The sequence below is a fragment of the Pan paniscus genome, chromosome 12 (genome assembly GCF_029289425.2).
Source record: "Pan paniscus chromosome 12, NHGRI_mPanPan1-v2.0_pri, whole genome shotgun sequence".
Taxonomy (NCBI): domain Eukaryota; kingdom Metazoa; phylum Chordata; class Mammalia; order Primates; family Hominidae; genus Pan; species Pan paniscus.
In genome coordinates, this window is record NC_073261.2 from 123,674,009 (window position 1) to 123,700,293 (window position 26,285).

General features: G+C 48.8%; 1 protein-coding gene across 8 annotated transcripts in view; it reads left to right on the forward strand.

The window, feature by feature from the left end:
• Positions 1-26,285, forward strand: part of LOC112438915 (uncharacterized) — a 258,190-nt gene that overhangs the window by 110,076 nt on the left and 121,829 nt on the right. For 2 of the 8 annotated variants that reach the window (XR_008624440.2, XR_008624438.2), the window contains 3 exons: positions 8,668-8,755; positions 10,091-12,434; positions 13,465-14,783. Coding sequence is in view for 1 of the 8 variants with exons in the window: in XM_034952521.3 (XP_034808412.1) it covers positions 8,668-8,755; positions 11,184-11,487 (392 nt within the window). In the remaining 7 variants the exon portion in view is untranslated. Of the gene's footprint in view, positions 1-4,601; positions 5,856-6,617; positions 7,495-8,667; positions 8,756-10,090; positions 12,435-13,464; positions 14,785-26,285 lie in introns of those variants that run through there. The other 6 variants (XR_008624441.2, XR_008624439.2, XR_008624443.2 and 3 more) reach the window with 6 other exon arrangements.

Genomic DNA, 26,285 nt, shown 5'->3' on the forward strand with positions numbered 1-26,285 from the left:
GGTCGTGGTAGGATCCACAGTCATCACATGGAGTGCATTCTAGTGGACAGGGACCAGCAACATTGTGTGTGTACGCACATGTGTGTGTGGGGGACAGACAGACACAGAGGCAGAGACAGGTAGAGAGAATGTCCCAGCCATGCAGCGTCCATCTCAGCGCACGGCAGGAGAGTGCATGCCTGCAGCGAGGCAGCACAGACATGGACAGGCATGGGCACGCTCGGGACCAGCTGGCTTCATCTCTGTCATGCGTCTGATAGGTGTGACTTGCATGATGCCAAGTGTGGGTCCAACGTAGAGACATCCATACCACAGCCTCTACACAAAAGGCAACTACTCCATTTGATGTCTGCTCAACGATTCCAGGAAACATTGGCTGCACTGTTGATTGCGGTGGTCTGAGGTTGATATGGTTTGGCTCTGTGTCCCCACACAAATCTCTCCTTGGATTGTAATAATCCCCTCGTGTCAGAGTGGGACCAGGTGGAGGTAATTCAATCATGGTGGTGGTTCCCCCATGCTGTTTTCGTGATAGTGAGTGAGTTCTCACGAGATCTGATGGTTTTATAAGCGTCTGGCATTTTCCCTGCTGGCTCTTATCCTCTCTCCTGCTGTCCTGTGAAGAGGTGCCTTCCTCCATGATTATAAGTTTCCTGAGGTCTCCCAGCCATGTGGAACTGTGAGTCAATTAAACCTCTTTTCTTTACAAATTACCATTCTGTGGTATTTCTTCATAGCAGTGTAGAAACACACTAACATAGAGGCGTTTTCATCTGGAAGCAGAACCAGGCCGGGTTTGACTGGCTGCTGAGCTCAGCCTCTGTCTCAGGTGGGGCTCTGCTGTCCCCCAGGCCCTGCATGTACTGGACTCCCAGAGCCTGCTGCAGGTGGAAGGAATGCGGGAATTAACTGCCCTGCTGCTTTTCCCTGGCATCCTAGAGCTCAATCTGGAAAGGTTAGGGACAGAGAGGCAGAGGATGATCTTGGCATATTTGGGGGTTTAAAATTCAGTATTTTATTTGTAGCCAAGACAAGACCTTGACAGCTATTGAGGTCCAAGAGGCTTGATTTGGGCTTCACTCCTCACACTCTGCCTTGCCTGGCCTCTTCCCTCATGCCTCTTTTTGCTCCCTGCAGGACTCTTCTGCCCTAACTTCCCCATGTCTTTGCTCTGGTCAAGGAGAGCATTTGCCTTGCCACTATTACATCTCCATGGAAGGTAAAGGCATGATGTGTCTCCTTGTAGCAGGATTGGGCCTGGATTCTCACTGTGGAATGGAAAATCTTGTCCCCTGGTGGAAGCTTTCAACCAGGTGAGCCACTATATTTGACATTGAGGATAGGGTACGTCCTGAAACCCTGATGCAGAGTCTGTGGGTGAAGACCCAGTGGTCTACTTGGAAGGGCCTCTGGAAGTTTCCTGAAGAGGCGGTGGCTCTGTGCACGTTTCTCTGTGTGTCTGTGAGCATGCGGAGAGGCTCTATGCAAACGAGTGCTTGCTTTGCACTCCCCTGTGTGTACACGCGCACACTGAGCTCACACGCTGCACCTGCGGCAACGTGGACAACTCCATTTCCCATAGAGACTCTTGCCCTGAGTGTGGAAGTGTTGGTGGCCTTACTGGGTCTCTGAAGTTTCCTAAACTAACTAGAATATTCCACTGCATTTTAAGCAAAGACTAAGAGGGCAGACTAAGTGAAGACTAAGGGGGCCCCCTCCCTGCTCTAGGATCTGAGCATCTTCATTCATCTGAGGATGCATCTATATAGAGTGATTTTTTCCCCTTGGAACATAGCCCTTAAGGAGGGAATGACTCTTGGCATGCTCTCCTTAGCCTGTGATTTTAGGCAGGGTCTTAACTAGACTAACCAGGATAACAATGACCAGACTTCAGGCTTCTTGAAAAGCTCAGGGAGACATCTGCATGTCTGTCTCTTCCCACTCTTGGTGTAAAATGGCCCACTTCCCAAACCCTACCACAAGCCTTAGGGAGTGCGATGAAACATTGTGTTTTTATAAATACATAAAATAACTCTCTTATTCTGATCATACTGCTATAACAAAATATCTTAGACCAGGTAATTTGTAAATAAGAAATTCATTTCTCACAATTCTGGAGGCTGGGAAGTTCAAGATCAAGGTGCTGGCAGCTTCGGTGTCCAGTGAGGCTCCTCTTTGCTTCCAAGATGACACCTTGTTGCAGTGTCTTCCCATGGCTTAAGGCACAATGGAGCAATGGCAGAATGGCTGCACATTACGCACTCACAGGGCAGAAGAGGCAAAAGGACTAGGAAGGTCTCTGAAGCATCTTTCTTAGGGCATTAGTCTCATTCTTGTCGGTGGAGCCCTCAGGGCCTACTCACCTCCCTAAGGACACACCTCTTAATACCGTCAAATTGGGGTTTAAATCTCAGCATATAAGTTTTGGAGATATACGTACATTCAAACTATAGCATTCTGTCCCGAACCCTCCTAATTCATGTCCTCACATACAAAATACATTCGTTCCATCTCAACATCCTTAAAAGTTTTAATTAATTTCAGCAGCAATGCAAAAGTCTAAAGTCTCATCTGAATCAGATACTGGTGAGACTCAAAGGTGGTTTGCGTCTTGAGGCAAATTCATCATCTATGAGCTGGTGAAATGAAACGTTTTATGTGCTTTCAAAATACAGTTGTGGGGCACGTGTAGTACAGACGTTTGTATTCCACAGGGCGAAAATAAGGAAGAAGAAAGGCCTTAAAGATCAGGAATCAACATCGGCTCAATGCTCTGCCCTCTGGGCTCAATGGGGCTTGGATCCCACCTTCCAGGCACCCTGGGGTGCAGGGCCCAATCCACAGTTTTGTCACACAGGAGTTGGGTGCTGAAGGCTCCCAGCAGCCCCACTCCCATGGCTTTGAGCAGCCTTACTCCCATGGCCTCACTGGGTGTTGCCCTAGTGGGGGCTCCCTGCAGCTGCCCTGTCCCGGACACCCCTCTGCCTGGGTCATGTTACTCTCTAGAACCCTCTAGAACAATCTAGGTGGAGGTAGTCATGCTCTCATAGCCTTTCTGCACAAACTACATTCCCCTCCAGCCCACCAGAGCCACACCTGGGACCGCCGAGCAGCTTGGTGTCTGAGTGCGGGGAGTAGAGCTCAGATGTGTGACAGGGCTAGGTGGCTGTGGCCTCTCCTTTGATACCATGCCACTCTTCAGGCTCTGAAACTCCTTTGAGGTCATTCTTCCGTGGTCATGGACACTAGGTTCTGGCTAATCTCCCCATTGTCTTTATGAATGGCACCTGTCTTCTGCTGAGATGGCAGATTCATGCTAATTTCCATATGAAAGGTCTCTTGGCCACACCCTTGTTCTTTCCCAAACAGGCTTTCTTGTGTTTCCCAATATGGATAGGCTGAGAATTTTCCTAATTTTTAAGCTCTGCTTCCAGGATTACCATCTCTGTCTTTAAATTGCTTCACTCTTCTCCCATCTCACTATGAGGAGTCAAGAGGAACCGGGTGCTCCTGCAGCCCTCTGCTCAGCCAAATATCCACTTCCATTGTTTGGGGGTTTCATCTTCCATAAAACACCTGACACAAACACAATGCAGCCAAGTTATTCACCATTTTATAACAAGGATGGCCTTTCCTGTGTCATCCTCATTTGTATTTCATCCTCAAACGTTCCTCATTTCCATTTGAGAGCTCACCAGAAAGGCCTTTATCATCCATATTTCTACCAACATTCTGTTCATGACCACTTAGACATTCCATAAGGCGGAGGCTCTCCCTGCAGCTCTCCTCTGTCCTTTCTGAGCCTTTACTGGAATCACCTTTAAAACCCACTTCATGGTGATTTGGTTCCCCAGCCAAGGGGAAGGGAGGTTTCTTGGACTTCTTTTTTTGAGGTCATTAACCTTACTCATGAGGGCTCTGCTTCCATGACCTAATCAACTTCCCAAATCTTCCAAATACCATCACCTTGGGGTTAGGATTTTAACATAGAAATTTAGGAGGCAGGCACAAGCTTGTAGACTGTAGCAACCACTTTTGTAGGCAAGCTGGTCTTGGGTCGGCGTCCATCTCCTCCACAACATACCCGTGCCTCCAAGTACATGCCAGTCAAAGCATTTCTTAAAAATTCACTTTATTCATTTTCTCAGGAATGAATTTGATTTACAATTGTCAGTGCCCTGTAAGCCCTCAGTGCAGTTGGGCTGCTGGAGAGGTGTGGGCTGTCAGCTGCAGTACTGTGGCCTTGGCATGTCATAATACCAATTTTCAAATGGTTTTGCTGAAGCAGACTTGTCATACCTTATGTCAAATACTGACCTCCATACATCGGAGTGGTACGTCCGGATCAAAGGGAATCCAGTTGGCATGATTTTATTCGGTTAGGTTGTGTTCACTAAATTGCTATTTGCAAGAATTGTCTGACATCCAGAAAGCCACTGAAGGGCTTCAGGCTTTTACATTTCACAGCGTGTCATGCTAAGAACAGACGCAATTGGGATTTCAGAATCGGCAATACTGGTTTTAAGGCTGAGACAGATAGCATTCTGTATACTGTTACGTATATGATACAGACTTTTCCTGACTTCTGCGGGGGACTTCCCTCTTCCATATGCCTTCTCTGTGGGCATCTGGTGAGTCTGACTCAGATTTCAGGTAGGCGCGGCTGCACCTGCCGACTCAACACAGACTGTGTAGGCAGGCCCCGGATGACACTGTCTGTGGGAGACCCCCAGGTCTATTTCTAAGCCGTGTGCTCCATCCCAGCTTCCCACACCCCGTGGCTCCATGGCAGTTCTGGAGCAGCCACTGTCTCTCAGGGAGCCGGGAATCCAGGATGCCCGCTCTGCAGGCTGAGTGCTGTCTGCCTGGTTCACTGACTCCATACCCAGGACCCACAGCCAGCCGTGGTCGGGTGATGCCCTCCACATTCCAATACCTGGAAGCAGCAATTCCTGTGAGCACTGTACCTTTTATGGTAAGACTTTAGGGAAATAACAGCAGAATGAGCAGAGAATGATGGCACCCCCTTCCACATGCTTTTTACTGAATGTGGACTGGAACGTGGGGGGCCCTGCTGGCCTCCATTTTGCAGGCCTCTGGTGGGAGCCTCTGAGAAGAATTGGTCAACAACAACAACAAGAAAGTATGTTTTGAAGTTGGATTCTCTTGCGCTGTGCAGCCTCCTCCTCTGGACTTAAAAATGGCCATACTGGTATCAGCCATCGGTCTGCGAAGGGCTGAAGGTCCGGGGCACCTGCTGAGTGTGGCTGCACACCAAGTCCTCTCTCAACTCGCTCTTAGGACAAATGCTGGTGCTTCTCAGGCTGGATCTGACTGGCTTCTGGCTTTCACAGAACCGGAATAAGCCAGAATGAGCCGGAATGGCCTCTGGAGATGCTCTGAGGTCGGCAGGCCAGACCATTCCTCCTGGAGCCTCTGCTTCACCGAATTCTGATGGATCCCAGCCCACTCTGCTTGGCCTGTGCCCCTCCTGGCACCGTCTGCCTGAGCCTGGGCTGGCGCTCTGTCAGCCTTTGCAACACAGCTATGAGACTTGGAAAGCTGGAGTTTGGTTTAGCAGAGAAATGCATTTGAAATCTTCCCTCTAGGCCCCCCTCTTTCTGTTCCCCCTCCTCACCTCCCTCCAGGACCAATTTATCTGCCAGTCCAGCCTCCAAGAGGAGCTGGGGCCAAGTTGGAGACCTGCCTATGCTTGTCAGCCTCTGTGGCCAGATGACAAGAGAGCAGCACACAGCTGGGAGAGGGCTGGGAAGTCCCCGTGTGCAGAGCGTGCTTAACAGGGAGCGGGCAGGTCAGAAGCTTCCCCCTGGCTACAAAGGAGGTGTGGAGGACAGGTATGCCCTGTCCCTGAGGGAGACACTAAGCCTTGGCATGTGTTTATGTGAGCATGCATGTCTGGGTGCATGAATGTGCGTTTGTGTGTGCATGTGTGTGCGCATGTGCCTGCGTGTACACATTCTGGTGTGGTAGAGAAAGAGCTCAAGGTGGCATCAGGTACTCTCGGGCTGTCTGGAGTCTGCACAGGTGTCTCTGCCTCGGCCTTGGCATGTACAGTCGGTTTGAAGCTCTGCTGCTCGCCACGGCCCAGGGGAGCTATGCCTGTCACATTGGAGTGTGCACAGCTGTAGCAGTAGCCTGGCCAGTGCCTGGCAGGAGAGGCGACCCTTGCTCTGGAGTCCTCAGCTGCTGGCAAGAGGCAGTGAGCGTATCCATCTTTCCATCCATCCATCCATCCATCCATCCATCCATCCATCCATCCATCCATCCTCATGATTCTCTAGCCTGACCTTCTGTGGGTCAGATCTCCAGACTGTGGGGATGCGGGAGAAGATGAATAGAAAAGGTGTGTTTTTCGCACTCAGAGGATGAAAGAGTGCCCAGGCCGGAAGGAGTGCAAAAGTCACCCAGTCCCCACACCACTGGGTGTTGCATCCTAGGACGGTTTCTGTAGTATTAGGTATCACTGTCCACACACCTTGTGGGGCAGTTGGTCCTTGTGGCCTCCCCATGATCACTGTCATCCAGTTCGGCCCTGTCTTCCCCGACCTCTTCTCTCTCTCTCTCTCTTTCTTTCTTTCCCTCTCTCTCTCTCTCAGCTCCCTGGAGTTCCATTCTTGGCCTCTTTGCACCTGCGCACAGTCCCTGGTGGTGCTGCACCCTCACAAGGGCTCCACGCCTATTTCTAGCTCCTGCCTTCTCTGCAGAGTTCCAGGCCTGTGTTTGGCTCTGTCTACTTGGAAGACTCACAGGTTCTTCAAAACCAACCAACGTGAAGCCAGTTTGTCCTGACTTTTACCCCAAACCTGATGACTGCTTCATCCTCTGTCTTGAGAAGGCTCCACTGCCCACCCATTGTCTAAACCAGATACCCAGAAGTCCTTCTTGATGACTGCCCATCACCTGCCCGGGGTCCTATCCAGCAGTGCATCCTAGTGCCCCTCCCACTGTACCCCGGCTGTAGTTCAGGATTTGCTCAGCTCTGGTCTTGCTGCTCCGAAGCCCCCACTGGCCACTCAGCCCTGCCATGAGGCCCATCATGCAGCTCCCCTTCCCTCTAACCTGCTTCAAGTCCATTCCCCAAACTGCCACAAGGCCCCTTCTCCTTGAGCCAATAGAACTCATTCTCTCCCCGGGTGAACACGCACCAGGGCTCTGCATGCCTTCTTACAACAAACTGTGTGGTGGGCGCACCAGCCTTCCCCATCTGACTCTGTGTGCTGCCCACCTGGTGGTTGTGCTGGAGGTTTTGAAGAGTCAGACTTTGGCCCCAGGTCTCCTGCCTGACAGCTGCGTAAACCTAGAGCCTTGTCTCACAGATCCCCTGTTCCCACAGCATTAAAGTGGAGATGACAGAGTCCCTCCTGGAGAGCCAGTCTAGCCGTTTAGTGAGTCAGCAGCACAGCTCCTCCAGCACGCAGAGAACAGCGGTCCATGGAGGGAGGGCGTGAGCCTGGGGTTTTACTGAGGAAGGATGTGAGTCTGGGGTTAACTAAGAGAGAGCGTGAGCCTGGGCTTCGCTGAGGGAGGGCATGAGCCTGGGGTTCCCTGAGGGAGGGCCTGAGCCTGGGCTTCACTGAGGGAGGGCGTGAGCCTGGGGTTATACTGAGGAAGAATATGAGTCTGGGGTTAACTAAGAGAGGGCATGAGCCTGGGCTTCGCTAAGGGAGGGAGTGAGCCTGGGGTTCCCTGAGGGAGGGCCTGAGCCTGGGCTTCACTGAGGGAGGGTGTGATTCTGCGGTTCACTGAGTGAGGGTGTGAGTCTGGGGTCTTACTGAGTGAGGGTGTGATCCTGGGGGTTCACTGAAGGAGGGTGTGAACCTGGGGTTATACTAAGGAAGGGTGTGAGTCTGGGCTTCACTGAGGGAGGGCGTGAGTCTGGGGTTCACTGAGGGAGGGTGTGATCCTGTGGTTCACTGAATGAGGGTGTGAGTCTGGGATTCGCTGATGGAGGGTGTGAGTCTGGGGTTCACTGAGGGAGGGCGTGAGTCTGGGGTTCACTGAGGGAGGGTGTGAGTCGGGTTCCCTGAGGGAGGGTGTGAGCCTGGGGTTCACTGAGGGAGGGTATGAGTCTGGGGTTCAACGAGGGAGGGTGTGAGTCTGGGGTTCACTGAGGGAGGGTGTGAGTCTGGGATTCACTGATGAAGGATGTGACCCTGGGGTCCACTGAGTGAGGGTGTGAGTCTGGGGTTATACTGAGTGAGGTTGTGATCCTGGGGTTCACTGAGGGAGGGTGTGAGTCTGGGGTTCACTGAGGGAGGGTGTGAGCCTGGGGTTCACTAAGGGAGGGTGTGAGCCTGGGGTCCACGGAGGAAGGGTGTGATCCTGGGGTTCACTGAGTGGGGGTGTGAGCCTGGGGTTCACTGAGGGAGGGTGTGAGTCTGGGGTTCACTGCGAGAGGGTGTGAATCTTGGGTTTTACTGAGCGTGTGTGAAGCTGGGGGTTCACAGAGGGAGGGCATGAACCTGGGATTATACTGAGGGAGGGTGTGAGTCTTGGGTTATACTGAAGGAGGGTGTGAACCTGGGGTTTTACTGAGGGAAAGTGTGAGCCTGGGGTTCAATGAGGGAGGGTGTGAGTCTGGGTTTTGAACCTGGAGGTCCTCTGAGGAGGAGATGAACCTTGCTTTCCTTTTCTTTCTGCCCTCAGAGTGGGTTTTTCAGTCCCTGAAGCTGCTGCTCTGCCCACTCAGGAAGGTGAGGAAGGCAGACGACAGCATACATCCAGCCTCTGCTCTGTGAGTGTCTGTATGTGTGTCTTGTGTGTCCGCGTGTTTGTGGGTGTGCATCGGGGCAGTGAAGGGTAGCACTGAGCAGCTGCTGGCAACTGGGCCTCACCTGCAGCCCTGCTTTTTTATTTGTGTGGCCCATTGGATCCCAACTGCCTTCTGTTTTATCCCTGGCTTTATGGGGGCCATCTTCCCAGCTGCCTCCCATTCCGTCCTTGGCTCTATGGGGCCATCTTCCCAGCTGCCTCCCATTCCATCCTTTGCTCTAAGGGGCCATCTTCCCAGCTGCCTCCTATTCCATCCTTGGCTCTAAGGGGCCATCTTCCCAGCTGCCTCCCATTCCATCCTTTGCTCTAAGGGGCCATCTTCCCAGCTGCCTCCTGTTCCATCCTTGGCTCTATGGGGCCAATCTTCCCAGCTGCTTCCAGTTCCAACCTTTGCTCTATGGAGCCATCTTCCCAGCTGCCTCCTGTTTTGTCCTTGGGTCTATGGGGCTGTCTTCCCAGCTGCCTGCCATTCTATCCTTGGCTCTATGGGGCCATCTTCCCAGCTGTCTCCAGTTCCATCCTTTGCTCTATGGGGCCAGATTTCCAGCTGCCTCCTGTTTTGTCCTTGGCTCTATGGGGCCATCTTCCCAGCTGCCTTGAGTTCTAACCCTGCCTCTATGGTGGCCATCTTCCTCTGTATCCCATTCCACCCTTGGCTCTATGGGGCCATCTTCCCAGCTGCTTCCAGTTCCATCCTTTGCTCTATGGAGCCATCTTCCCAGCTGCCTCCTGTTCCATCCTTGGCTCTATGGGGTCATCCTCCCAGACACCTCCAGTTTCACCGTTGGCTCTATGGGGCCATCTTTCCAGCTTCCCCCCGTTCCACCCTTGCCATTGTGTCCTTATTGGGTCATTTGTCAACAGCGTCTGCTTAGCATCAAGCAGTGGTCCTGGATCCTCTCAGGTGTGGCCCTTGTGGTGATGGACATGATCAGTGCATGTGGGGAGTGGCCAGTGATCACATGGTCACATGGAGGTGCTACCCTCACTGTTCTAGGAAGGATACACGTGGGTTCTGTGGGCCATGGAGGTCGTGCCAGGCTCTGAGCCAGGGTCATGGAACTGAGAGCCACAGGACAGATTTGAGTCAATTGGTTTATCAGGAGCAGTAACAGTGACTCACAGAGGGCCCGCCTCCAAGGGCCTTGTACAAACAGCACCCCATTTCCAGGACCCACAGAGGCCCATGTGGCTGCAAGGGTGAAATGGGGTGGGCTGGGGTGGGACGGACCCTGCATGTGCCCTACCCACCCCTGCCAGACCACACATTTTTTTTTTTTTTTTTTTTGTATTTAAGAGGAAGAGGAGGAAGACCGAAGGGGGAGAGAGAAAAACAGAGGCAGAGAGGAGGAAAGAGCAGTGAAGGCTGTGACCAGATTCTCCTGAGGGACATGAACCACCTGACTGGGTTCTCTAACGTGGGCACCTGCCGCTGGCTTGTGTGTTTGGACTTCTGCTTCCGGTGGCGTCTTCTCTGGCTGGCTGGTATCTTCCGAATGCTGACTTCTGTGGACTGAGAGGTCTTGCACCCCAGTTTCCCCTTCCCAAGGAAGTGACAAGGGAGAACTGGGCTTTGCCTCTGTCTCTGAGGGCTCCGAACACCCAGGCCACCCTTAGCCATCCCTGTTGGAGCCACTGCTGCCAGGAAGAACCCCAAGCCAATTCTTGCTGCCATTCTGTCTCCCTCCCCAGGAGTGCTGGCCACAATGTCTCTACCCGTTTGGTAGCCCAGTCTCCCTTATCAATGTCCATCTACACTAGCTGGTTTGAGGGCTTCTTCTGGATGTTCTGCCTGGGGGCGCAGCAGGCAGAAGGGAGGGCAGCTGGTGTCCAGAGCCCCCCTAGGCAGGCCAGCCTGCTGTGCCAGCACGGGTCCCCTCCAGGGCCTGTGCCCTTCTGGGCAGCCTCATTGCTCAATGGCCACCCACCTCCCCAAGGCCAAGAAAGCAACTGCCCTTCCACGGCCTGGGGTTCACTGAGTGAGGGCGTGAGCCTGGCACCCCCATCCAGTCTTCTTTTCAGTATGTCCAAAAAATTAAGTCATCTCATCATTGATATGCAATGTACATTGGTGGGGGCATCTTTTAAAACTGAAATGAGAGTAATATGATAAGGAAAGACAGACACAGGCCCAGCCCCTGCTCCCATTAGCAACTCCCATGAATGCAGCACAGCTGCAGGAGCTGGTCGGGCTGCTGCATCCTCTCCCCGCTGCAGCTGAGGGCGTTCTGAGTGAGAAATTAATTCCTCGTCGGAATTGTGTCTGAATTTAGCAGATAATAATTTTAGAGCTTTAAACTGACATTTTAAGAATGACCACTGTAATTCCTGCAAGCAACGATGGATTCCATAAATGATGGAGATTCTAAGAACAGGATTGATTTCCACAGGCCAGGGTTGTTGATGCCCTTTGGAATGGAGAGCTGTGAAGGGGAATGCCTAGGCCTCACAGAGGAGGCTCGTGACCCGGACAGGTGTGGGACTAGGGGCCATGTCTGTAGCTCCCCTGCTACGGAGCAGAATCTGCCTCTCCATAAGCGTAAGCTCTGGGGACTGACATCCACGCTGGGCCTGGCTCCTGCCTCCCGCCTCCTGCCCAGCCCCTGCCAGCCGCACATGGTGGAGACCGGCTGCCCAAAGCTCTTGTTCTCAGATGTGGGCAGAATGGGAATCTGCCATGTGCCCATGGATTAAAAAAAAGAAACCCAGGCTGCTTTTCTGTCTGTTAGAAGGAGCCTGCACTTCAAGATAGTGGGGATGTATATTTTAAAAAATTTCACGCTCATGGGCCAAAGATTTTCCCGGGGCTGTGTGCTGATTTGCAGCCTATCATGTGTGGCTTTGGGACACTGGGGAAGGTGTGGAGCAGTTTAAGTGACAAACGGGTTGGAAAAGCAAAGGACACCAGGTGAGGATGATGGAATTTACATCCTGTTGCTTCCCTGATAGTTCCTGCCAATATGGGATCCCACTACTATCTTTCTGCCCTAAAAATATGTGTATATTGAGATAGAAACTGTTGTAATGGCTGCATGCATTCAGTAGAGGAAAGGAGAGAAGAAAGAAGGAACAGATTTAGTCCTGCCCAGAATCTGCACTTCCACGGAGGACGCCAGGATATCACGGGAGAGACTGCAGCTCTGATCAAATGGGGCGAGCTCTTGGCAGGAGCCAGCATGTTCCTGTGTTCCATTTGGGAGGACAGTTTACTTTTACGATGTACTTTGAAATCAGGTGGACGTCTGTAACTCCTGGACCTTTCCCAGCCTTTCCAGCCACGGTCATCTCTGTGGAGTCAGGGGCAGGGACTTTGGGATCAGCTTCTGCCCTCGTGAAAACAGCAGAGCAGCCTGAGAGCCAGGAAGGACCTCACCTGAGTATCAGGTCACCTCATCAGGCTGAATTGTGTGGATCTAGGGATTTTAAAGAGGTGATTAAGGTAAAATGAGGTCATTAGGGTGGCCCTTGACCCAGTGTGACTGGTGTCCTCCTAAGAGGAGATTAGGACACAGCCACACAGAGGGACGACCACCTGAGGATCCCTGAGAAGATGGCATCTGGAAGGTGAGGAGAGAGGCCTCAGAAGGAATCAACTCTGCTGATACTCGATGCCAACTTCCAGCCTCTGAAACTGCGAGCAGGTAAGTTCTGATTCTTTAAGCCCCCTAGTCTGTGGTCATTGGGTATGGCAAACGGAGATGGTGAATACGGCCATTTCTATAGTTTGAATGTGTCCCCAAAAGTTCATTTGTGTTGGAAATTTGGTCCCCAATGTGAGCAGTGTTGGGAGGCGGGATCTTTGGGAGGTGATGAGGTCATGAGGATTCTGCTCTCATGAATGGATTAACCCATCCATTGATTACCGGATTACTGGATTGATGGGTTAGAGAGGGGTGGGGTTACTTATCACGAGAATGGGTTGTTAGTAAAAGCCAGGTTGCCTCTCTCTCATGAGCCCCCTGACCATATGAAGCCCTGCACCCCCTCGGGACTCTGTAGAAAGTCCCCACCAGCAGGAAGGGCCTCACCAGATGTGGCCCCTGGACGTTGGATTTCCAGCTTCCAGCACTGTAAGAAATAACTTCCTTTTCTTTACAAACTACCTGGTGTCAGATATTCCATTATACAACAGAAAACAGACTAAGATAGGCATCGGGAACCTCAAGTTCCTGACAATGGCAGTTTAAAACTGTTGGCCGTGGGTTCTTCCAGGGGTGGGGGTCTGTGGCCACTTGACTTGCATCCAGTGGGCCAATGGCCACTTCAACCAACAGAGGATGGGTAGGTGATACCAGGTGACTTTCTGAGCTGGGTCATAAAGGGCTGTGTCCTGTGCTCAGGCTCTGGGTATGGTCAGATTCCACTTGAGGAACCTTCTCTCCTTGGACTCAGCTGCTGTGTTGGGAGAAGGCTGGGAACAGAGAAAGGCAACATGGACAGACATGGTCAACAGGCTCATGGAACCTCACTCTTGAGTCATCTTGGCTCAGCCACTAGATAGGAGTCAAGAAACACCAGAAAATTCCAGGTTCTGGTCATCTGAGTTCTTATGAGAGTTTTGGACATTGAGGAATAGAGTCTGACAACCACTGTTGTACCCAGTCCAAATCCTTGACCTATGGGATCCACAAGCTTAATACATTGGTGGTTGTTTCTCTCTGCTTTTTTCAGGGTGGTTTGTTATTCAGCAATGGATAATTAGAGCACTGACTCACCTTGATGGGCCTCATCATCATTCATCCAGAAATCTTTTATTGAGAAAAATAATATTTGCCATGTTGTGCAAGGAGTTGGGGTTGCAAAGCTGGGTGCTGTGATCTATAACACAAGGCAGCAGGATTGTCTGACCTCTGAGAGCCATGTGCCCTGGGATCATCTGGCCACAGTATCTCACAGAATTCCTAATGCACAGTCTGTGTGGGAGGTGATGCTGGAGTCCCCCCTCCCTCTGGGCTCCTCCCCGTGCTCTGCTCACATCACTGGGGGGTTGGCGGCAGCCTGCTGAGTCCTTTCGACCCTCAGCCCGCTCTCCAGCACTCAGACTGGCCGAAACCTGTGCGGCTGGCTCCACCCTCAGGTCTCCCCACTCCTCTCATTAGCCACCTGCCTTCTCAGCCAGTGCTCTTATTCTTGTGACTCTTGCCTGACCCTGCCTCAGCTCTGTGTCCTCCCAGACTGCTGACTGTGAGGCTTTGCCCAGCGGATTTTCCATCGCCAAATTAGAGCTTTGCTTTCCTCGCCTGACTGCTCCCTGTCACTGTCTTCTGTATCTTCCTGTTCCTGATTTTGGCTGGCTATCAAGAGAAGAAGATCTACAATCATCCCATCTCTCGTGGCACCTTACCATGTGCAACTCCCTCGTATCTAATACCTCACTTCACCTTTTCTGTTCTTCTATTTATGGGCTATGTGATGTCAGACAAGGCACTTAACTACTCTGGGCTTTGGCTCCCTTATTTAACGATAGGTATCATAATAATACCTGTCCTGTCCAATTTACAGTTTGTCTGACAGTTATTCATTTAACAAACATTCATTGGGTTCCTACTGAGTGCTGGGTGCTGTATCCAGCATTGCTAAGACAACAGCCATGAGAACAGCAAGCATGCCTGGGTTTTGCATTCTAGTGGGACGTCTTAGTCTATTTTCTGCTAAAACATAATACCACAAACTAGGCAGTTGATGAAGAAGATACATTTACTTCTTGCAGTTGAAGAGGCTGGGAAGTCCAAGGGCATGGCACTGGCATCTGGATCATCCCATGGTGGAAGGTGGAAGGGCAGAGACTAAGAAGAGCACCAGGTGCCAGACTCACTTTGTAACAACCCACTGTCACAATAACTAACCTGACCTCACAACCCAATCACCTCCCAACAAAGTTGCATTGGGATTGAATTTGTAACACAAGAACTTTTGGGGGGCAAATTCAAGCCAGGCATGGGAGTTAGTGTAAATAAATGAATAGTGCATACTAACTGATTGAGGCCATTGTTAACAAAAATGAAAAAACAAGGGTGGGTTTGGGGAGTGGTGGCGGGGTGAACAGGCCTCTGGAGTGGCACATACAGGGAAAACCTCTGTGCAGGCAGAGACCTGGGCTGCTGAGAAGGGGCTGGACTTGGAGATCTGGGAAAAAGCATCTCAGTTGAGGGAGAAATGGAGCAAGCCTGGAGCCCTGAAGAGCCTGAGGACTTTGAGACCAGGGAGCAGGTACTGGTCACGGGGCATGGGAGACTGGCTCAGGCAGGACCAGGCAGGGTCTCTGTCCCTGGTAAAGAATGTGGGTATTATTTTGAGTGACAGGAGTGGCATACTCAGATCTGCTTTGGGATGATCCTTCCTGCTGCTGTGTGAATGCTGCAGCCAGAAATGGTGCTGGGGGTGTTATTAGGATGCTGCCATGACCCACTCAGAGATGACCGTGGCTGGACCACAGTGGGGAGAAGAGGGGGATCATCATAACCTGTTCCTGGAAGCCCTACTGGGCGTGAGGGGAGTGGAGGAATTAAGAATGGCTCCCACCACTTGATAAATGGAGAAACCCAAGGCAGTCGTGTGGTTTTTGAGGTGTGGGGGAAGTGAAGGACTCCTCTTTGTATAATGCGTGAGCTTCCTGAGATGTCTTCATGGGAATAGAAGGTTGGCCTTGGGATGTTTGCATCTGGAGCTCAGAAGAACAATACTAACCTGGAGAAACATGGGTGCCATTGCTTAGGGTGTTGTTAGAATGCATAGAGGATAAGCATAATTTGGGGAGTGGTGACAAGCACCCATGGATGCCCCACACTACTTCTCAGAGCCCTCATCCTGGGCTCCATGTCCTATGGATGCCATAACAGATGTCCACAGACTTGATGGCTTAAAATAGTCAAAATTTGTTCTTTACAGTAATGGAGGCTGAAAGTCCAAAATCAGTTTCAGGGGGCAAAATCCAGAGAACCTGCTGAGCTGTGCTCTCCCGGAAGGCTCTAGGAAAGAGACCTTCCTGCCTCTTCTAGCTTCTGGGGGCTCCTGGTGTCCTTGGTGCCACATGACTCTAATCTCTCCTCTGTGGCCACATGGCCTTCCCTGGGTGTCGAATCTCTCTCTGCCCTCTTTTCTAAGGATACTCCTGATGAGATTTAGGGCCCACTCAGATAATCCACAATAATCTTTCCTTGTCTCTTCTGCAGAGACCTTTTTCACAGTTTCCAGGGCTTAGGGTCTGCTAATTCGGGACCATAGTCCAGCCCACTACATACTAAAGGTTTGGAGAGGCAGTACTTCAACATTGAAAGCTTGAACTTGGGGTAAGAGTGCAATCTTGGAATTGCATTTCTAAACAAACGGAGTTGGGCTAGGAATATTCCTAGCTGTCTGACCACAGGCCTGTTTCTTGGTTATCAGACCTTAATTTGTTTTTCCACAAAGTGGGGATAATGCCACGCTCATTCTCAGGACTGTTGCTTGGGTTTGATGAGATCACATGTGCAAAGTATTTGGGACCGCGTCTGGCATATATGAAGCCCAGATAGAGGTCAGTTCCCTTTCTTCTCCTTGGCTGGTACCTAAGGGATTGGAGAGGTCCCCTTGTGTCACTCCCCAGAGCTGAGCCAGCTTGTCTAGCGGTGTCTCACGTCAACCGTAGCCTGGGATCATCTGCAGGGAGGCTTACATAGAAAAATGGAACATGTGATGATTGCAAGCCCACCCAGGGTATCCAGGAGACCTCCGAGTGAGGAGGGAGGGCCAGGCATGTGCTGAGAAGTTGTAGGAAGCCCTGCCTGCTGCTCTCTCTGCTAATGAGCCGCAGAGCCTGCAGCACTGACAGGTTCATCCCAGGGACTCTGGAGTTCTCTGCAGGGACTGAGCCGTGAATCCGCCTGCGTGCTGAGCTTGTCTTTCCGCTCTCATCTTTCCATGGCAACCGGGGAAAGGGGGCCAGGATGTGGCAATCTCCACAGGAGAAGCGTGGGCGCGGCTGTCTGTAGGCAGCAGGGCTGGAAGGAGAGGAGGAACAGCAGCCCTGATTCCAGGCCAGCGCTTGATACAAGCCCATCATGGTCACATGGGAGCTCCTGAAATACCCTGCATCCTGTCTCCCTCTGGTCTGCCTGATGTTGCAGAAGAGGAAACAAACAGAGGGGCAAAGTAACTTGGTGAATGGTGCACAGCTGGTTAATAGGAGATGGGAGGTGGCATTGAAATCTGGGGCTTCTGACTGGTGGGTGACTCGCCGTCAGGCAGCACTTTTATGTGCTTTAAGGGGGTCCTCCTGCACCACTGGTTTGAATTCAGGTCAGATTTACTGAGGGGCCTTGTTGAAACTACAGGGCAGGCCCCATCATCGATCTCACCCTGAGAAAAGAGTAAGGGCTCCATACAATGTTAGGAAACCCAGGACTTCTAAGGACTTCTGCCCCCTCTAATTCATTTAGGGGTCCATCAGTAAATGTTCCACTGAGAACTTATTAAAATGTGCAGATGGTCTGTTCAAAGAGCATTACAGGTACTCCTCTTGGAGCAATCTTTGTTACAAGAAGGGATTGGAATGAGAGGGGAAAGAATAATCGAAATGGGGATTAGAGGGCCCCAGAGTGGTGACTTTGAGGTCTGGGCTCCATCCTGCTGGCCGGTCCCCCCTCACTATGGTCACTCGAGGCTCATAAATCACCACTGGGAGCTCAGCATCCCTCATGGTGACTCTCCTGTGACTGAATGGCCTTCATGTGCTCAAAGGCTACTTTTGTTGACTCCCAAATTGGCTTGTTGCACTTTCCACCTCCATTCCTAGTTCTACTCATCTGGGCTCCGCAGGAAAATGCTTCTCCTTCTCTGACCCGACAGCACCGTGGATACGTGGAGACACCTCACACTTCACCCTGTGAGCCAGTCTCGCCCACCTCATTCTCAGAACGGGGCAGACCCAGTTCCGCTCTCCCCTTGGGGCTGGGTGCTGGGGACCTGCGGGAAGGTCTGGGTGCTTGGGCCTGTTCTGCTCACCTCTCAGGCACAAGAGAAGTGTTACTGGTGGCTGGACCAAGAGCTCAGGTGAATGTTACTCATGCTGGAGGTGGCCTCCAGGGATAAAATGTAGGCCTTATTGAGGAAAAAGACAACCCCAGATGTGGGATGTTATGACAAGAGGAGATTCCTGATCTGCAGACACAGAGTATGGAGTCTCCTCATGGGGACCAACCTCAGGACATCTTTGCCTCTCTCTCAGCCAACTCAGGATTCATCCTGCGATGTTTTTGAGAAGGGACTAGTTAGTTGTGAGGCAGCATCTTCACGGGTGGCCATCTTTATTTTTAGAAGGTTATATTTAATATGCAGCTGAAATCTGCTTGAAATCTGAGCATTCCAGGGGAGCCTCTCCAGGCCCGGGGACCGCCCCAGCAAAGGCTCGCTTCAGTGGTTGCTGCTAACGTTAGAAGCTGCCCCAGGACCAGAGGCATCAGACCAGACCCATCTGCGTGTCTGCAGGGTCCCATCGAGGCTCAGTGTATGGGAGCAGGGACAGAGGACAACGCGGCGCGGGTGCTGGGTGTCTCCTGGTGCGTGGCCTGGGAGGCACGCTGCGCTTCCTATTTTACCGAAGATGTCATCTGCATTATCAGGCTGCCTTTGTGCCATGCAATAACCTGAGTCTGTAATAATCTGAAGCCTGGGGTCTGGGTAGGGATTTTTTTTTTCTTTTACAACTCCATTTGCTTTTTAATTAGTGGAGATTCCTCCAAGGTTTTCGCATTAATTGCTCATCAATCTCAGTTTTCGGTGCTGTGGATGTCTGTCTCTGTGAATGTGAGAGTAGGGAGAGGGTGCAGAGCTGTATATGCCCCCGCACAGGCCACCGTGGGCCAGGTACCATTTTACATCTTCCCATTGATCACCAGGTCCCTATGACATAGGTTTGTCCCCTGATTTTGCGTGTCAGGGACAGAAACTCATTGATTTCAAAGTCTGAATCTTCCCCACTACCTGGCATGCTAAGTCTCAGAACCATTCAGAAAAGAGTTGAACAACCACGAGTGGCACAAGATTGGTCTCCCTGGAGGTGGGGTCTGGGCCAGGGCCATGGCATGCCTGATGGTGCTTGGACTCAATGGCGCCCCAGCCCCACCCCTCGGGTGCCACTGCATGTGTTTCTTGCAGGTGAATCCCGGGCTCTTCTCCTTGTGTCTCCCCAGCTGCTCAGAGGCCAGAGGCGGAGCAGCAGGGCAAGCAGGCGGGCTGAACCGCTTCCTGCTTTCAGTCATTTTTAAGCCAATATTTATTTTAAGCAAAGAAACACAGACACATAGTTTAGAAAGTAAGCTGTATGTGTTGGGGGAAACAGTACTTCTCCACTCCTGGCACTACCTGTGGGGGTATCTGGGGCCTTTCCCGGGCTTGGGCCATGCTGGTCTGCTCCTCTCCGAAGGGACGATAGATTATCTTAATGATGAGTTGAGATGAGGCTGGAGTCGACGTGCCTCCACCCTGCCCTCCTTTTCCCCCCTGGGAGCCAGTCTCCAACAGGAAGCACGCATTCTTGTTGGTATCCCCGTGCTGTGAATCCTGCAGGGGCCGGTGAGGGGAGGCCTGGGGGCTGGCTCGTGTTTGGGCCTGGGGCTCAGCCTCAGAGGCCCATCGCTGCTGCTTCCCCATCCTCTCCCCCAGCCAGCTGCGTGTCTGCCTGGCTCCCCGTTGGTTCTGGAGCTCCTGCGGAAGGAGAGGTGCTGATTTTCAGGATTCCTAAAGCAGCCTCCGCCCGTGCCAGGGGATTCCCATGCCCTGTGCCACGTGTCCCAGCCTCTGGTGCCATGCCTCACAATCAACCACTTGCAACTCTTTTAGGCTTTTTTCTTCGTATTTATCTTTATGTTCCTAATAATATGCTGTTGTAATTAGCCCTTATCAATGAGCTATGATCTCCGGACTCACCACATGGCAGCTCAGGCTTCGCTCTTCACAGTCCTCCTTGCTCTCTTCGCCCTAGCGATGCAGCGATACGCGGTTAAGTGAAGACATTGTCAAGTGTCCGTGGCTGCCCCTGCCTCCTGGTGACATCTGTTCCCTTGTGAGCAGCGGAGCTCTCGGGGCGCGTTCCCTTCCTGCACGGCGCCCTACTAGGCTGTGCTGTGGATGGATTGACTTTACTGGAGGTGGGTCTGCTGGTGAGTTGGTGGTCTTGGGGGACACTTGAGAACATCTGATTTGTCCAAGATGGACCCCTCCTGCCCTCGGCTGATGGAGTGGAGCCTCCACTTCTGGTTAGCTTTGGGAGGAGCCCGCGGGGGTTGCAGGACAGAAGGCTATTCAGTGTGCAGTTTGACCCGTTCCTGTCTTTTCCCGCCCGAGCCTCACACTAGCCATCCACTCTGTGTTTCAGAGGCCAGAACTCCTCCATCCCAGTTTCTTCAGAGTCTGCTGAAGCCTGCCTCTAAGCATGTGGTGTTGGCCAAGGGAGGTGTGAGGGGAGAAGCAGTTTTCAGGTTGAGCTGGAAGGACTTGAGGGGTCAAGTTTCCTGTTCTATCCTCACTATTTCTACTTCCTTATCTCATGTTCTTTTCTCAGTCCAACTCCTTAGGGCTTCTGGCCCCCGCTCTCCACCGAGGCTGATACTGTCACAGCCCTGCGTGCCTCTGTGCTGTCAGCCTCAGTGCCCATCTCTTGGCTCTGACCTGACAGTTCTACACCATCCCCTATTCATAAAACACACACACTCACATACATGGACACATGCACACGCACACACGTGCGCACACACATGCACACATGTACACACATGCGCACACACGCAGACACACATGCACACAGATGCAGACGCAGACATACACATGCAGATGCAGATACAGACATGCACTCACATGCATACACACATGCATGCACACAAGGCACACACATACACAGACACACAGACACACACACACTTTTAGTTGAACACTGTTATGGGCTGAATTGTATTTCCCCCAACTTCATATGTTGAAGTCATAATCCCAGTGTGACTGTATTTGAAGGAAGGTCTTTTAAGGAGGTGACTAAGGTTAAGTGAGGCCATAAGGGTGGGCCCTGATCCCATAGGACTGTTGTCCTCACAAGAAGAGGAGGAGAAGCCAGAAGCGTGTGTTCAGGGAGGAAAGGCCATGTGAGGACACAGAAGAACCATCTGCAAGTCAGGAAAAGAGGCCTCGTCGCCAACCAGCTGACACCTTGATCTCAGACTTCCAGCCTGCAGAACTGTGAGAAAATTAATTTCTGCTGTGTAAGTTACCCAGTCTATGGTGTTTTGTTACAAGCAGACTGGAAGACGAGTACAGATTTTGGTACTGCAAGTGGAGTGCTACTCTAGCAAACACCTAAAAATGTACAGGTGGCCTTGGAACTGCATATAGGCTGGAAGAGTTTCACTTGCAGCTGGAAGAAACCTAGACTGCCTTAAGGGACTGTTGGTAGAAGTATGGATGTTAAAGGTAATTCCAGGGAAGCCTTTGAAAGGAGTCAGTAGAGCTGTAGAGAAATGTTCTGCTGTCTTAGAGGATATATAAATATAAACAGGATGTTGACACAAACATGAATGTGAAAGGAGCTTCTGGTAAGGTCTCAGAAGGAAATACGGAACAGGTTATTGGACAAAGGCTATCCTTATTATAAAGTGCCAGAGAACTTGGCTGGATTGTGCTCTAGTGTCTCGTGGAAGGAAGAAATTGGGAGTTACAACCTTGGATATTTAGCAGAGGAGATTTCTAATCAAAACGTTGAAGGTATGGCCTGAGTTTTTACTGCTTATTGTTAAATGTGAGAGGAGAGAGATACATTGAAGGAATTGTTGAGCAAAAAAGAAACATAGACTGGATAAAGAAAGTGTGGTCTATATACACCATGGGATACTATGCAGCCATGAAAAAGAATGAGATCATGTCCTTTGCAGGGACCTGGATGGAGCTGGAGGCCATTATCCTTAGCAAAACTAACACAGGAACAGAGAACCAAATACCACATGTTCTCACTTAAAAGTGGGAGCTAAATAACAAGAACACATGGACCCAAAGAGGGGGACAACAGACACTGGGGGGCTACTTGACGGTGGAGGGTGGGAGGAGGTAGAGGATGAGAAAAAATACTTGTTGGATACTATGTTTCATGTCTGCATGATGAAATAATCTGTAAATTAAACCCCTGTGTCACGAGTTTACCTGTGTAACAAACCTGTACATGTACCCCTGAACCTAAGCAAAAGTTAAAAGAAAAAAAACCCTAAAACTTAAAGATTTGGGAAATTCTCAGCCTATCCATATTACAAAAAATGAGAAAACATGTTCTGAAGAGAACAATGAGTATGGCTGGACAGTCACTCTGTATCAAGATTACTCATGGGTTTAGGCAGCCATCTCAGCAGAATCCAGGAACAGAGATGGGGTTGTGCTAGCAGAAACACTGTTCATTTGAATTAAAGAGAACAGAGAAGGTGGGATAGGATGAAAGAAGGCTGTCTGACTTCTGGGATGAGACAGTAGAACTCTTTAGCTTCAGTCAAGCCTTATCCTTCAAGAAAAGAGAATGACCTCAAAGACGACTCAGAGATCATCGGGGTGCCCCTCCCATCATGGGTGTGGGGGTAAGGCTGTTTCCTCCTCAGCTTCCATGACCAGAATGTCATTTCCCTAGGGGGAAGTCCCCTGCAGAGCCATGGGGTGGGGCCCTCACAGATACAAGGGGGTGAGTCCACCATCTAGGGTGATGGGGTGATGCCTCCAAGGGGCCCAGAGAGCAGATCCAAAGAGGATTGTTCGGAGCCTTGCGGGCTGATGAAGTTTGCCTTGCAGGTTTTGGGCTTGCTTAAGATTCAGCACCGGTTTTTCCTTGCCTATTTCTCCCTTTTGGAATGAGCCTTTCTATCCTGTGCCTTCCCATCATTGTATTTTGGAAGCACATCACTTGCTGGTTTCCCAGGTTCACAGCTGGAGAGGATTTTTGCCTCAGAATGAATTGTGTCTTGAGTCTCACTCATACATAATTTAGATGATCTTTGTATACTTTTTAAAAGTTTTCACTTTTTTATGATAAGAACACTTAACATGAAATATACCCACTTGAAAATTTTTTAACTGTACAGCAGATTATTGTTCACTACAGGTACACTGTTTTATAGCAGACCTCAAGGGGAGACTCAGTTTGCTTGACTGAATCCTTGTGCCTGTTGATTTTTTACTCTCCATTTTCCCCTTCATTTTCTCCAGTCCCTGACAACCACCATTTCTCTCTTTGCATCTGTGAAATTGACTGTTTTAGATAGCCCATTTCACTGGAACCATAGTGTTTGTCTTGCTGTGACTGTCTTATTTCACTTAACATCATCTCCTCAAAGTTTATCCACGTTGTCACATACTGCAGAATTTCCTTCTTTTAAGACTGAATAGTATTCGATTGCATGTATTTACCGTATTTCTTTATCCATTCATCTGTCAATTGACATTTCAGTTGCTTCTACATCTCAGCTTTTGTGAATAGTATTATAATGAATATAGAAGTGCTAATATCTTTTTGAGATCCTGATTTCAATTCTTTTGGATGAATACTGAGAAATAGAATTGCTGAGTCGTATAATATTCCTATTTTTAGTTTTTTGAGGAATGTCCATACTGGTTTCCATAGTGGCTGCACCATTTTCACCATTTTGCGTTCCTACCAATAGTGTGCAAGGGTTCTCTTTTCTCCATGTGCTTACTGACACTTGTTACCCATCCAGATAGGTATAGGGTGATATCTGGTTGTGGTTTTGATTTGCATTTCCCTGATCATTAGTGATGTTGAGCACTTTTTCATATACTTGTTGGTTGTTTGCATATCTTATTAGAGATATGTCTATTTATACCCTTAGCCAATTTTTATATCAGGTTATTAGATTTAAAAAATCATTGAATTGTAGGAGTTACATAAATATTTTTGAGAATAACCTATTACCAAATGCATGGTTTGCAAACATGTTCTCCCTTTTCATAAGCTGACTTTTGACTCTATTGGGGATTTATTTTGTTGTGCAGAAGCTTTTTAATTTGAAGCTGTCCCATGTATTTATCTTTTTTGTTGTGTTATATCCATTTAATAATATTTAAGACCATTGTCATGAAGACTTTCCCTAAGTTTTCTCCTTGAAAAATATGTAAGACTTAAACAAATGGAGTTTTACAGTTTTAGGTCTCACATTTAAGTATTTAAACAATTTTGAGTTTACTTCTGTGTATGGTGTAAGATAAGGGTCTAATTTTGTTTATTTGCACGTAGATACTCATTTTTTTCCAAGACCATTTGTTGAAGAGACTGACCTTTTCCCATTGTATGCTCTTGGTACTCTTGTCAAAGGTCTGTTGACCATATATGTGCACATTTATTTCTAAGCTCTCTATCCAGTTCGATTTCTGCATATGTCTGTTTTTATGTCAACACCATACTGTTTTGATTAGTGTAGCTTTGTAGTAGATTCTAAAACCAGGAAGTATGATGTCTTCTACTTTGTTCTTCTTTATCAAGATCGTTTTTACTGTTTGTGTTTTTTTTCTATTTTTGAAAAAAAATGCTATTGGGATTTTGATAGGGATTGCATTAACTCTGTAAATCACTTTCAGTAGTATGGAAATTTTGACAATATTAAGTTTTCTAATCATAAACACAGAAATTTTCCACTTATTTGCGTCCTGCTGAGTTTCCTTCATCAATGTTTTATAGTTTTCAGTAGACAAGTCTTTTACCTCCTGAAGTTATGTTTTTATGTAAGTATTTCATTTTTGTGATGCTTTTGTAAATAAAATATTTTCCTAATTTTCTACTCAGATATTTTGTTGTTAGTGTATACCGATTTTTGTGTGTTGATTTTGTATCCTGCAACTTTATTGACTTGGTTTCTTCTAACAGAGTGTTTAGGTGTTTCTGTCTGTGGGATCATGTTTTCTGCGAACAGGAACAATTTTACTTCATTCTGATTTGGATACCTTTATTTATTTATTGCTTAATTATCTGGTAAAACTTTCATATTATCTTGAATTGAAGTGATGAGAGTGAATACTATTGCCTTGCTTCTGATCTTTGAGGAAAAACTTGCATTTTTCACTACTGAGGATGAGGTTAGCTGTGGGATTTTTATATATAGCCTTTATTATGTTGAGATAATTTTCTTCCATTTCTAGTTTGTTGAGAGTTTTTATCATGAAAGAGTATTGAATTTTTACTTTTCTGCATCTGTTGAGATGATTGTGTAATTTTAATCCTTTAATTAATGTGATGTAGCTCAATAATTGATTTTCATATGGTTAACAATTTTTGCATCTCAAAGATCAATCCCACCTGCTCACCGTCTGTAGTCCTTTTAGTGTGCACTCAGATTCAGTTTGCTAGCATTTTCTGAGAATTTTTTTCATCTATCTTCATCAGGGATATTGGCTTGTAGTTGTTTCTTCTTCTTCTTCCTCTTGTTCTTCTTGTTCCTCCCCCTTCCCTTCCCTTCCCTTCCCTTCCCTTCCTTCCTTCCTTCCTCCATTCTTCTTCCTTCTTCTTTCCTCTTTCTGTTTTTTTTAATTGAAACAGGGTCTCACTCCATCACCCAGACTGGAATGCAATGGTGTGATCATAGCTCACTGCAACCTCAAACTCTCGGGCTCAAGGAATCCACCTCTGGGTGCCATGTTGCCCAGACTGGTCTTGAACTTCTGGCCTCAAGTGATCCTCCTGCCTTGGCCTCCCAAAGTGTAGGGATTATAGGTGTTAGCCAGGGTACTGGGCCTGCAGTTTTCTTATCTGTGGTATCTTTGGCCTCATAAAATGGGTTTGGAAGTATTTCCTTCCTTGACTTTTTTTTGTAAGAGTTTGGGAAAGATTCACGTTAATTCTGTAAATGTTTGGTGGAATTCACCAGAGACTCCATCTGGTCCTGGGTTTTTCTTGTTGGAAAGTCTTTGATTATTTATTCAATCTCCATACTAGTTATGGATCTGATTTTCTATTTCTTCATGATTTAGTCTTCATAGGTTGCATGTTTCTAGGAATTTATCAATTTCTTCTAGACTATCCAGTTTGTTGTTATATAATTATTCATAGTAGTCTCATATGATACCTTTTAATTCTGTGGTATCAGTTGTAATGTCTGTTTCTGCTTTTATTTATCTGAGTCCTCCCTCTTTTTTCTGTAATCTAGCTAAAGTTTTGTCGATTTTATTTTTCTAAAAAAACCTTTCTTAGTTTTATCTATTTTTTCTATTGTTTTATTTTACTCTTTCAATTATTATTCTAATCTTCATTATTTTTTTCCTCCTGTGAACTTTGGGGTCAGTTTGTTCTTTTTCTGATGTTTTGAGATGTAAAGGTGAGTTGTTTATTTGAGATCTTTGTTCTTTCTCAATGCAGTTATTTATCACTATTAACTTCTCTCTTAGTACTGCTTTTGCTGCATTCCATAAGTTTTGATGTGTTGTGTTTTCATTTTCATTTGGCTCAATACGTTTTGATTTCCCTTTGATTTTTTTAACTCAATGGTCAT